Source organism: Cyprinus carpio, chromosome A10 (assembly GCF_018340385.1).
Source record: "Cyprinus carpio isolate SPL01 chromosome A10, ASM1834038v1, whole genome shotgun sequence".
In the NCBI taxonomy this organism is placed as follows: domain Eukaryota; kingdom Metazoa; phylum Chordata; class Actinopteri; order Cypriniformes; family Cyprinidae; genus Cyprinus; species Cyprinus carpio.
The window spans coordinates 2,994,759-3,008,738 of record NC_056581.1 but is presented as its reverse complement, the minus strand read 5'-3'; the positions used below and the strand labels follow the sequence as shown (position 1 = coordinate 3,008,738).

The 13,980-nt window shown below is 40.0% G+C and overlaps 1 protein-coding gene across 1 annotated transcript; it reads right to left on the bottom strand.

The window, feature by feature from the left end:
- Positions 1–4,357: 4,357 nt before the first annotated feature.
- Positions 4,358–13,162, bottom strand: LOC109071203 (cortexin-3-like). The gene is made up of 2 exons (XM_042764744.1): positions 12,902–13,162; positions 4,358–6,010 (listed from the first exon to the last, which is right to left on the bottom strand). The coding sequence occupies exons 1-2, from the start codon at positions 12,930–12,932 to the stop codon at positions 5,682–5,684; spliced, it is 360 nt and encodes a 119-aa protein (XP_042620678.1). The 5' UTR covers positions 12,933–13,162; the 3' UTR covers positions 4,358–5,681.
- Positions 13,163–13,980: the final 818 nt, after the last annotated feature.

The window sequence follows — 13,980 nt, the reverse complement described above, 5'->3', positions numbered from 1 at the left end:
TCCAACCACAGACCTGAGGATCAGTCAAAAACTGGGGTTACATCAGAAGTTTCTCCTGAAATTAGAACTGCAATAGTACAGACCTCAGGCTTTCTACCTCAGCGGAGTCACAAGGGAACTTACCTGACCTACATGATGATGAAGATGGATGTCTGCGTGATGAACCTGAGAAAGGGAGATTGCAGTTGAAAGACTCTACTGGATCTCATGTCTTAAGTGACATGCCTGTGCAGAATGGACAGCAGGACCAGGAGTCTGGTAAAACCTCATCTGGGACTCTCAATGGAGAGGATGAAAGGAATGATGGCTTTACACAGAACGAATCTGTTAATTTGAGGAGTCCCCGAGACCGCTTAGTGGAGATGGGCCAGAGTTTGGCAGATGTTCCTAGATGCTCATAAAGGCATTGTGAACCACCAAGAAGGTTACAGTACTCCACGTTGGGTAATCCCCTTTCTCTGGTTGTGCAATCATTATTGCAGGGGCTCAGTGCAGCTCTCACTGTGTCATTGGGGGAACCCTCTTCTCTTGGAGATAACCCTCAGAGAATGTGTAGTGAGAATCCGACTGCAGTGACTTTGCAGCCTAAAGGACGCAGCGGGACCAGCATATCCTCAAAGCGGGGAGAGTGTAACCCGGGTGATCCAGGCTACTAGTAAAAGTGTTGAAAGTTATGTAAAAAAAAAAAGATGGGAAAATTAAGAATAAGAGAGAAAAGCGAGTGCTTTAGAAGAGAAAGTGTTTCGTCCTATCGTTGATCATGCTGCATTGATTGACACTCCAACGAGCCAATGGTAGCAGCGCACTGAGACGGCACCGCCGACATCGCCACTATCAGAGACATTGAGAGAGAGCGAGCGAGTCAGACGAAGCATGTGCACACTGAGTGATTTCCAGATACTCCGTATAAAAAAAAGATTGTGATTGAGAGAGAAAACTTGAATGCAATCAAGAGATTACATTTCTGAGTGAACTTTGAAGAGCTGATGCCGAAATGAGAAGACGGCGAGGAAGAGAATCAAGAATAAAGGCCAATGTAGATACACAATGCACCTAAGCACCACAAATTATCTTCTTAATAAGATGTGAAATTCTTGCCTTGGTGAGTTGTTTCGATATTCTACAAGAAAACTGTTGAAGACTCAGCGGCAAATCAGTAATGTGATATTAGCGTTATATAGGCCGCTTATGCATAGTGTATGAGCTAGTGCTAATTTGCATGTTGGGCTAAAGCTAATCACATGTGAAGATGCAAACGAGTCAATGAAGTGTGATGAAAGTGTTTGAATGGAAGATTAATTATTGTTCTGCCTTGTGTTTTGCAAGGCTGGGTTTTTTTCCTTTATGTGTTTTTTCTGAGAAACTGTGATCATCATCCTGGACACGTGAGACGCATATGAGCGTATGTAAAAGGCGAGCCACCCGCGGAGACAATTTGATTGTTAAACTTTGATCTTGAATTCATCGGAACCGGTATGAGAAATCTTTTCCTTTTGTTTTTGAACAAACAGGACTGAGACTTTGCATATTTTTTCCTCGAGCTTTGAACAGAGAGACATTGATTCTGAACTGAACGATTCTAAAGAGTCAACAAGTCTTTTGATCTGAGTCATTTGACTCTGAACTGACATTAACTGAATCAGTCCAGTGAATCTTGAATACTTGATCCATTTGGCTGAAAAGACTGTGTTACATTCTGAAGGGAAAGAGTTATTTGAATTGAGTTGTAATATTTTGTTCTGAAAACATAGTTTATTGTTTCTTTCAATTTTATTGGGTTATAAACAAACTGAGTCTATGGAGTTTTCCAATAAGTTTATTTTATTATTTCATTTTCATACAAAGTATATGACAATTGTTCTCAATTGAGTTGATTTGTTCGAGTTGATGAGCCCAACTTCCTAGAATTTCAAAAAGAGAATTGATTATAAGCATTGTTAAACATTGTATGTTGTTAAATTACAATATTGAGATTTACATACTCCAGACAAATTGCAATTGAGAAACTCTTCAATGAATGCAAGATTCCAACCAGTAAATGAAATTCTTGGTTTTCACCTACCTGCTGTGTTGCTTCCCTCTCTCCAGTAGCCGCTCCTTACCTTCTGATCAGTTGGCCCATATCGAACCATATTGAACCCTATACAAGTGTGGCACATCAGACTCGACACGTGTTACGCGCTACACTTGCCCATCTTCTTAATGGCCAATAGATGGCCTATAGAACACTGTGAGAATCTCTGTTGACGGAGTGGGACCCAAGCCGCAGAATAGCCCACCTCTTCAGGCACATCTCACAACTGTAAGTGCAATACGGAGAATACTTAATCCAGTCCATATCCAGACCAGATGGTGGATCAGCACCTAGAGATGACCTCTACAGCCCTGAATGTAAGGAGAGACCATGTCAACTAGATGTGCCCCAGAGACAGATCCCCTGTGAAGATCTCATCATCTCGATGACCATCAGCACAATAACCACAGGAACCAGACGAGTCCTCTGCACCTGTGTTGCAGCCTGGAATTAAACCACACCGTGCTGGTTTCATCTGAACAGAGGAGAACTGGTCCCCCGACTTAGCCTGGATCCTCCTAGCTTTTTTCTCGTTTTGGTTCCTTTGGCTTGTTTAGTTGGGGACACTTGACTGATTGCATAGACACTATTGGAAGAGAACTGAACTGGATGATGAATCACTGAATCACCAATGAACTGACTTTATCTTGAAAAATGACTCTTTGTTATTGTCTTCTTGCATTATTGACAAACTATTTTCCTGATTGACACTCTAAAGCTGCTTTCACATAATCAGAATTTTATAAAGCACTATACAAATAAAGGTGACTTGTCTTGACTAGGTGTAGTGATGATTGACCAGAAGGGATGCTGGGAAATGTAGTTCCGAGGGGACTAGGCTGGTGACTGAGGATAGTGGGTGCCTCTCAATTCTTATTTGGGCATCCTCATTTCATTTCCTCTCGTCTTAGCTCCACCCCTTAAGGATGCGAATGAAGGATGCGTTAAAGGCGCGAGGATGGAGGAATTGAATCAAGTGAAATTATATATCCTCACTCCCTTTAGTGTCACTTCAAAGCTTCATCACCTGCGCTAAAGGGATCTGCCCTTATGTTGTTAAAGTTTGTTATTTAAGACATTCGTAATAAATATAAATAAATGTTTGAAATATATGATGTGTATGGTTTATTTAAACTGCAAAGGTAAAATATAAATGAAAATTATTACAAAAGATGTGAAGTTTCTATGTGTGTCAGGTTTTTCGATAAAAAACACTTCCGCAAAGGATACACCTATGGTTTAGATCGGTTTCAGGGTCATAGGATGGAGAACGGAGGAAGGAGGAGATGAGGAAGGATATTGAGAAGCACCCAGTGAATAGACTGGTGACTGGGGATTGTGACAATACTCCTCCCTCCCAGAAGGTGTGACCTCACACCAAAACAAGCACAACTGAGGAGTACAGGGAGGAAGAAACCTGGATAACTTGAGCCAGGGTGGAGCCTACCGAGCAGAAAGCCAAAAAGGCGGAGCAGATGGAACTGAGCCCCTCTGCCATGGTGGTCTTTGGCTCTGTGTCAGAGCAGAAGGAACTGAAGATCCCAACGGTGGAGCAGATGCCCACCAGAGAAGTGTAGATGGGGCTAAAGAACCCCACAGTGGAGCAAGTCAAGTCAAGTCACCTTTATTTATATGTACCTGAACCCGGTGTAATGGTTGAAGATGTGCTTTTAGTAGTAGGACAACAAATAGGATGTGATAATATTGTTTCTGCATCATGTAAAGCAATAGTGGTGGTGTTTTTAAAAACGTGAAGCACTGGAAGTTCACAGGATTAGATTAGCGCTACTTACACTGGAGCTTTCCTCATGAATCCTGGGTTACATTACACTCACCCTGTAGGCAAACCTACTGGCTAAAAGAAAGACATTGCAAGCAAATGTCAATATTATGAGAGCATGACTCATGAAAGAATATTTAAGAATAAATTAATATTAAGCCACTTTAGCCTCTTTAGTTTCCCTGAACAAAAGAGCTGTGGTGATGACATATTTTTGTGGGCCAACTCAGAAGTTAGTATTAGTCTGGTTCCCTTGACTCAAACCCAACTGGCCTTTGGATTACTGAGAAAAAAAAAACTCTGTGGCCAACAAAAGCTTATGATTCTTAAATGATAATTCTCACATACTTTCTACCCAACTTTCACAAGATTCTTCAGCTTGTGTTCACCACAGACCTTATTTCAGTCATTTAACATAAAATAGGTGATTTTTTATCACCTAAGCAATGGCTTACGTAATGATGTAATGACTGATGACAATAAAACAGGAAATGACATTTAAACTGCTTTGGAAATGTTTTATTAACTATCTCTTTGAAACACAAATGAGGTTGTGACACTAATAAAACAAAGCATCATAATTCAGAATCATCTTGGTTTGAATATACTGGTGCTTGGTTTCCTAGATTTATTATTCCTCTGTTTTACAGCACAGACATTTATTTCTAAACAGTATGAAGGTCTAAATACAAATTCTCATTGATTTGAGGCTCCACATACTATACAGAAACTCACAGGCAGAGCTGTTTAGGGCTTTGTATCAGTGCTTCATGAGGATCGATGAAAACTGTCTGTTCACTCCAACCCCAGCATTTTCAGTCTTTCAAAGCTATCAGCGTTTGAATGGTTGTTAAATCTTTGTCATGACATTTATAAATCATCCTTTACTAAGTGCTCTAAAGCTCGTTGACTCGTTCACAGTGACAGCAGGTACGATGAAGTAGTGCAACACAAATCATCACGATCATCGGTGAGATGAGCTACGATCGACAGGGCAGAGGAGCCTCCACATCATTACTGGTATGAGTTTATCAGCTCACAGAACATGGATTTTCAAGATTAGCGTTCGGCTCAAATGGCTTGTGAAACTTCACATTATGACGCGTCTCCAGATGGCAGCTTCGCGGGTTAAGGCTTACGAAACTACAGCCTAAGAGTATACAGGTAAAGACGTGATCTAAGATCAGAGTATTTATTGTGCTAAGGCTGACTGATCCTGCAGTTCCTACCATGAATGAGCTTTCAGATGTGCATCTAATAGCCTATCCTAACTGTGTATTCATATCAGCTAGACCAGAAGCACTGCAGTAATGCCAGTAATGAATCATGTAAACTTTGACAGTGGCCGATTACAGTACAGGTTTTTTTTTTTTTTTGTATTTTTTTTAAGGCTATTTTGACAAAAGCGTCATAAGTGTTTATGAAGTGCTTATAAACGGTCTCTTCTAGAGATTTGTACTTGGCAGTTAACGACAGCACAGATACATGAGGAAACGAGGGCTGTATTTAGGAGGATATAAAAGAGGGCTACCCTGTGTCTCAGCGCTAATAAGAGCTCAAGATCCACTCGGCCTGGAATAAAGCACAGCACACTCTCTTTCTGAAACAACATCTTGTATGTGAGGATGGCAGTGTGTGTGTGTGTGTGTGTGTGTGTGTGTGTGAGTGTGTGAGTCGTCTCCACAAGCTTGTGGCAGAGCTGCTCATATGCAGAATTACTGTTTTCTTGATGTATTTTTTACACAGTGTCATGTGTTTGTGTGTGGCTCCAGGATGCCCAGCGTTCTGCGGGAGTGTGTGTCTTCATCACCGTATGTGTGTGTGTCTCTATGCCAGTGTGTAATCAAACTGGCCCTTCTCGAGGCCGTCCAGACCGTCTGCCCAGGTGGAGGTGGGCATGCTGCGGTAGGGGTCCAGCAGGATGCGGAAGCAGCGCACGATCAGCATGCAGAGGAAGACAAAGAGGAAGATGACGAAGGCAAAGGTGGTCTTCTGCTCCAGGGTCATGCCGGCGCCCGCCACAGGACCCCCCGTCTGGAGGGAGGAGGTGAACGGCTCGGCCTCCATCAGCCAGGAGATCTGCAGCGGCTCGTCCCACAGCAGACGCTCACGCATCCTCAGGCGCAGGGGCCCCACATCCTCCACATGGACCTCATCTACACACACACACACACACACACACACACACACAGAGACAGAGAATGATCAAACCTGTGATGCATGATTCTTTTCCACTGTAGCTTTCTCACTAAATAGCTGCAAGCAACTGTCAAACCCAAGCAGAAAAGTGACCTAAGGCAGCCTCCTGAGGCCACACTTTCACAGGATTACGTAGATTTGCACACACAATGAATGAGTCGATTACTCACGATGGGCCACATCCGAAAAAAAAACACATTGGCTCTGCCAAACGAGTCAACCAATCAGAATGCTTTTAAAAACATGTCTTGTTGAGATAAGATTTCATGTATATTAGCAGGCATTGCTTTAAAAAATCAAATTCAGACGTTCTACATAGCAAACAAACAGATCCCAGAATGGACAGGCAGTGAAGGTCACTGCTCTTCTTCAGATGAATCAGTAAAACAGTACATGAAGAAACAAACACGTTTTTCTAGCTAAGAGTACACTACACGTTACCACGTAAAGTTCTGTAATATATATATATTTGATGAAAATTACCTTGTTGCAATTGAAGTGTTTGTATCAAAGATTTTTTTGAGTGTTTATTATGAAACAGTGGTAACAGCAGTTAAATATAGTAGTTTGGCATCTGTTTGCTAATTTTAACCTTTTCAGCTTTTTTCAACAGTTGTAGCAATTGCTTTTTCAAGACAAGTAAAAGCTTTTTAAAAAAAAAAAAAAAAAACAAGGAGGCAATACTGATGTATTTTATGTATGTAGTAGAATAAAACATACACAAAATATCTTGAGCTTGTGTTCATTACATACCTTATTTCAGGCCTTTAACCAAATACTCACTCAAAAACCCATTGACTTTGCAGTAATGGAAACGGAAATGCTAAAATGCTAACTCTGTTTTGGCCTACAAGAATACGTCATCCCTGCAGCACTTATACACGTGGAAGTGTTGAAACGCAGTTGCTGTGATGTGGAAGGTGTGGATTACAGTGTTCTTTACAGTACATCTACATCCTCTAAAGTCCCTTTAACAATGTGTTTTCTCAGCACTGGGCATTGTAGCCAGTGTTGAACACACGACCAGAGTTTGGTTCAGGGCAAGCTTACATACTCACCAAACCTGCTCATCATAACCAACATATGCAGACACAATGTAACAATGTCATTATAAAGTATAGATGGTTTCAATGATCATAAGAGGAGTTTTGGCTGAACTTGCACTGAACTGAAGTGTTCCTGTGCCTCAGTGGTAGAGCATTGCGTTAGCAGCGCAAAAGGTCATGGGTTCGATTCCCAGAGAACACACATACTGTTAAAAAAAATGTATAGCCTGAATGCACTGTAAGTCGCTTTGGATAAAAGCATCTGTTAAGTGCATAAATGTAAACTGAAGTAACTGACAATTCTTTAAAGCGGTGCATTGTTGCTCTTCCAAATCAGTCACATCATGTAACCTGCTGGACATACTCGATACTAGAAAAAACACTGATCCTCAGATGGCGTGGACAAGCATAGACTACTTTGGGTTAGAGCCCGAAAAGACCCGTAAATTTGCTACACTGAAGCAACCCGGACCCGTCTATTATTTTGAAAGTTGGACCCATGCAGAACCAAGAAATGTCAAAAATGTACTACCCGGAACTGGCGCGGATCGTTAATTATTTGGAAGCTGTACCCGAACCCGTCAGGGAAGACAGAGACCCGACTGGACCCGATCGGCACATATTCCACAGCAAATTGCTATTAACAAGTCAATAAACAAGTTGTAAAAAAGAAACTTTTTGTCTTACCTAATGTAAGAAGCCTTCTCCCTTGTACCTGACTGTGATGCACACAATCCTCCTCGCCAAGAAACTTCCATCCATGTTATTCCTCTCTTGCTTAATCTACTCATTATTCCAGCTTCAAAATCCACTTGCTGTCACGGTGACAAATGCGACTTTGCTGTTTTGCATGTTTTGTATCTCGAGTCAACTTGCATAATAATTTAGACAGTTTGCCCATGGATTATAATAACGACTGCTCATCCAGTGCCATGGATGCTGACGTTAGCTTCACTTTTTTGCTATCATCTCTGTGTTCTCTGAGCCAAGTCTGAGCAAAAACTTTAGATATAACAACATGACGGTTTATTCATAATATTATTATTAATATTGGAGAGACTGCAAAGCGACTTCCCGCCAATTGTCAAAGCTAAAGTCATTGCATTGTGGGTTTTTTTCCCCACCTTATTTTAAATTACCGACTCACACTTTTCTCATCCTAATTTTACAAGTTGAAAGATACAAAACAACACATGCACAGCACTGACTGACTCTGATAACGGCCGGGTGTTCTCCGAGTCTGAACGACTCAGATATTACACACAATGTTAAACAGAGCCCGTGCATGAAGTAAAAGATTGGGACCCGACCCGGACCCGGACTTATTATTTGACATATGGCTATTTAAAATTTAGGATCAAAGGTGTGGTGATAGGTGCTCGGGTCTCGGGTCCTCCGTGTAGACCTCTACTCTGTGTGTGCATTTAAACGAACAAATACACACAAAAAACTGTCCGTCAGACTGCTGTCTCTGCAAGTTTTCCCTTATATGCGGTCAGTTATGTCTTAAGTGAACATAAACATTTTGGGAAAGTAATCAAATGCTTGTCAGTAAATTAGATCTGTACATTTGTTCTTAAAGTGACAGCAGCCTAAGAAACTTGCTGCTGTCTCTGTCATTCAATGTTAATCAAACATCAGGAAACGAGAGAATCATTTACTGCTCTTGACTGAATAACTTTAGTTACTTTAATAAGAATCAATGTATATTTAATTCATACAGTGAAGACTATGCAGCATTATTTTACATTTGATTACATTATTTAGTTGCTGTACAGTAGGCTTTATTTTAAGTAAGCTTAATTGTTTATTTAATTTGTATCTTTTTCTATTGTATTTCATGTTTTTCATTGTTTTACTGACTGTTTCAACTCACTGTTGTTTGTTGACAATGAAATGATGTTTTATTAACAAGGTTCGCGAGGAGCACGTGAGATACTTAGCCTAATTAGCACAGGTGGAGCTCACTTAAGATAATCAACACTAGGGTATAAATACAGCTGACTTACCCCTATCCATTGACGGTTTATCAGCATCCCCCCTCCACCCCATCTCCTCCACTTAGAGTTCATTTTACACTGATGTAGTGGGGGGTACTCTAGATTCGGGCCATTCTTGAGCTCGGAGCCCTTCCCCGGACAGCACGCCAAATATGCATTATATACTTCAGCTAATTATATGTCAGTGTGAACTTGTGTGTTTTTTGTTGAAGAATGGATTTGGTTTGGGGTAACTTTTTGGGTTTTTGTTAATTTTTGTGTGTTTTTGAATGAATTTTTAAGATGGAGGCAATTGTACCAATGGAGGTGCTTCCTGCATGTTTGGTCTTTTCAGTGCGCAAACTTATTAAATATAAGTTAAATTCTAACTTGTTTACAATTTTATTATATATAAGTTTTTTTTTAAAATTTATTTTTTTATATTTTAACTGTCATACATAACTCTCCATTATATTTTATATATCTTGCACTGGCCAGTGTATGCAGATTTCACGATCACAAACTCTCCAGTCTGATCATTAGTCAGAGGTTATGACTACTATTTAATAGTGGTTCTGTTTACCCCCTTACAGTCACTGTTACCAACTTAGTTAAAGCTCAAACAATAATCAGAGGTTATGTCCATCACTATGAAATACGCTAATACTTCAATAGTGTTTTTTTCTTGCCCCCTATAGTTAATCTAACCAGGGTGCGATTTGTGAAAAAAACAGAGGGGGGGATGCTTTTCAAATTTTTTATGAAATGTTTTTAATACGAAGGAAATTGTATTTAGTGTGATCTCAGTTTTATTAAACTGAGATCGGATCGCATATCGCGAATCATTTGATTCAGATCGGGACGTCAGAGCAGGTTTGCATGATGTTTTTATCCCCACCGGGGATAAAAGTTATTCAGCAGAGGCAGGGATGCAAAGACCAGAGGGGGGGAACCCCCCCCATCCCCCCTGGCAAATCGCACCCTAAATCTAATTTTGTTACAAATTTAATTATGTTGATTGAATAAAGATGGTTTATTGATAGTAGTTTGTGGTTTGTTGTATGATGTTTGCTGGTACTTGTTTAGTATTTTGTCTAGCCCCTCCATAGTTTATGCAACTGCAGATTTGTAGAAACATATGCCTTCACTTAATCTACTTGAGAAAATAATGTCAGAGTAAGCCAGAATAAAACAAATGTAACAATTTATTGTCAGTCGGGTAAATATGTATTATGCCAATTGCTTAGTCAATTCAGAGATATCAAATCAATACAGGACATCAAATTCTTAAGATAAATCTGAGAGTAAAAGATGCATACCTGACTTCAGGAAAATACATAATATAAAGTGTGTGGACACACTACACACTACGAACTCATCTGACTACAGAAGACCCTGATCTTCTGGTAACATTCACTTAAATGCTCAGACTCCTCCATTCATGTAGAACATTATATTATGCTGTTGATCATTCTGAGTGAGCGGAGTGAAGGAAGTGTATGAACAGAAGTATAGGTGAGAAGGGACTTTTCCCTCATCTTCTCTCAGTGAGATGTCGAGACAGATTGTGTGTGTATTGTCCGTATCTCAGAAGATCAAAGGGTCTGAGGTTCTTCAATCTTACACACTGATGAGGGCCTCTGACAAAGTTTTGCTTAGGGCCCCTAGAAGTCTAGGACTGGCACTGTGGTTGTGTCCAACTTTCATTAAAAGTCTGTTTACAAAGCTCATATGCAAATGTGACATAAATAATTAAGCCCATACTGACATGATCAGGCACTTCATTAAAAATAAAGAGCCATTTCCCAAAGGTTAGAATCCTTTAGAAGGTCGGCAGAGACCATGTTCTTCCACAGCTACGAACTAGAAAACGTAGCAGAAATCTTTTTATTCCATGTGAATGTGTTGTAGTATCACTAACATGCACCAGCTGGAGGTTAAAGACGCCTTGATCATGTAGGTCTGAACCGTACAGTGTGCTTTTATAACACAGTCACCTGTTAAACATCAAAAGATCAATGACGATTTGATTTCTACATTTGTGAGCCCAGATTTGAGAATACTCAAACAGAAGAGTCCACTAGGTAGTGCACACGAGTCGAATGCACCCGTCTGTGCTCAGTGCTGCACATAACTGGTTACATGTAATCTGCATTATGTAATCAGTTTCCAGAAATAAACTAGCTGTAATCAGATAATACTGCATTTTAAAATAATCATGATCAGATTACAGTTATTTTATTGATTACTTGATTACGTTATTCACAAAGCGAATTGGCAGTTAATTCACTGATTCTCCCTAATTACTTTTTTCTTGAATTCTAAAAAGCATTTGGATGCTTGTTTTCTCAACACTGCATCTTTAATCCTCGGCTGACTAATGCTACATGCACTTTTCTAACAGTTATTTCAAGATAACATTGTCTTGTAAATTCAACAAGTTGTGTGGTGATGCCAGGCTATACATGAGACCAATGACGGATTTAGATCATTAGTTAAGTTTTGACCCATTATGGATGATACTATTTATGATGCTCATGAAGTTAATTAACAAATGTTTTACCTTCATCCTGATATCTGCTCTCACACACCTTCTGCCAAGTGAGGAGCTGAAACTGTAATAACTTATTCACTGCAGACAGTGCAGGACATTGATTGGTGTCATCTGTGCTCAGATCTATGCACGACAAAGCAAAATCTACCACAGCCTTCATTTCTGACCTCTGGAACACAAAAATATAGCTGCTGAGCTCTAATAAAAGACACAAAATGGACAGACTACATCTGGAAAATATTGTGTACATACAAGAGGAATATGGAATGTGTGATGCTCCGAAAACCAGTAATTCAATGGGTCAGAGTTTCCTATAAGAAGTGAATAAATGCAAATTTTACTGCAGTAAGGGTGAGCAGGAGAGAGAGAGAGCGAGAGAGATGTAGTATGTTCACTTCAGTAGTGTGTAATGCAGAAGTCACTGCGTCTCTATTATAAACAGCCGAGATGAACACTTCACCTCTGTGTTATCTGTCTAAATTACTCATATAAAGATTTAGTGTAGAGACATGGACTTCAACTGCAGTTTACATGAAAACAGAATCATCTGCATTCTGCATAAGCACACACACACACACACACACACACACACACACACACACACACACACACACACACACACACACACACACACACACACACACACACACACGCGTTCACCTCATAATGTGTAATTACCATTATATCACTGCAAATTTTTAACTTTTGATGACTTTTTTTCCTGGTTAATTGTATTAATATGCAAGCAAAATAAGAATAAAAAGCAGGCTGTGGTTGACACACACACACACACACACACACAGGTAGTGTTACTGTGAAAGTTGCTGCACGAGATGTTCAGACTCATTACTGCGAGAAGAAATCAATGACCTGATCACAGGTGAATTATCATTCGGGTGGCTCTATATCACACACTGCTGTAACTGCGAGGCTCTATCAGGTCGACAGAGAAGCGCACAATGAATGAATGAGAGAGATGTGAACTTGTGCTCAGGCGACACCCTTTTGCTGCAGTCAGATGGTGTAACTAGTGTGCTCTTCTGCAGTGTGTCATCTCCACCGACAGCGCTCTTCCGGGGAAACAAGAGCGTTATTGATCTGCAACAATCAATGGATGTCAACAATCTGCTTGTGTCATGATCGATCAACAAGTGAAATGACGAGAGTCGACACAAACACCAATCGAAGACAATGAAATAATCAATCACATATCGATTAGATATGCAGATGACCACTAGTGAATGATATTTCATGATATTTGACTCGCACCTTTGTCTCCAAGTGAGAATGTGGGATCCATTTCCACAGTTAGAGTCAAATCCAGCGGAATTCGCCCATTCTAGCGTCACATCCACATCAGTCCACAGACGGCGGACAGGGAGCCGACACCGAACGATTCACCTGTCAGTTTAAAATTATAATGGAAGAAATAATACTGCTTCTTCTTGTAGAGGCGTGAACGCGACGCTGCGGCGCACACGGACGCGCCTCGCGCCTCAACTGTGTGTGAGCGTGAGTGAATCTTGCCGTGGTGTTGGTTCCGAACCGAATTGATTCATTTGGATGAATCGTTTCGGTCTGAACCGAACTCTTAGATCTCTTATTTAGGAGCAAACTTACAATTTAATTTAATTTAATAATTTAATTTAATTTAATTTAATTTTATTTAATTTTATTTTATTTTATTGCACCCCCTCCGAAGCGACGTAATACTTTATTTTAAATATTTGGAACAGTTCAAAGGAATCAATTCGCTAAAATGAAGAATTCCCAGACTGAATTTGAAGCGTACTTAAAACTGAATGAATAAAATTAAGAACAATTCAATCTGCAACAGATAGCATATTTTCTCCTTAAGGTCAATTGGTATTTACAAACAACAACAACAAAACTTGCAGATTTTATGGTACGCTAATAAGAAGTGCAAACCTGCGAATGTTATCTTAGGGACTATTTCTACCTGATCTAACCCATAAATTTAATTTTATCACTGTAACCAAATGAAGGGTGATTAGGTTAATATTTTTGGGTTGAATAAAATCAAATAAATTAGATGTTACAACATGAGAAACTGCACATATTCAATGTAGAAAAACACTTAAAGGTGCACTAAGCAATAAGCAATATTTAAAAAAACGCTTCTGACCACAGTGTCTGACCGAGTCCCAAAACACACTCGCTGCCAATCAGCAGTAAGGGGCGTGTCCAGTGATGACAGGGAGAAGAGAGCGCTCAGTGAGTGCACAGGACAGATATTAGCAGCAGTGTAAACAAATAGACTAACATTGATAAGCATTTAGTGGAATTCTATCTTAAATTTAGCCGTTGTGTAATGTTCTTATATGAAC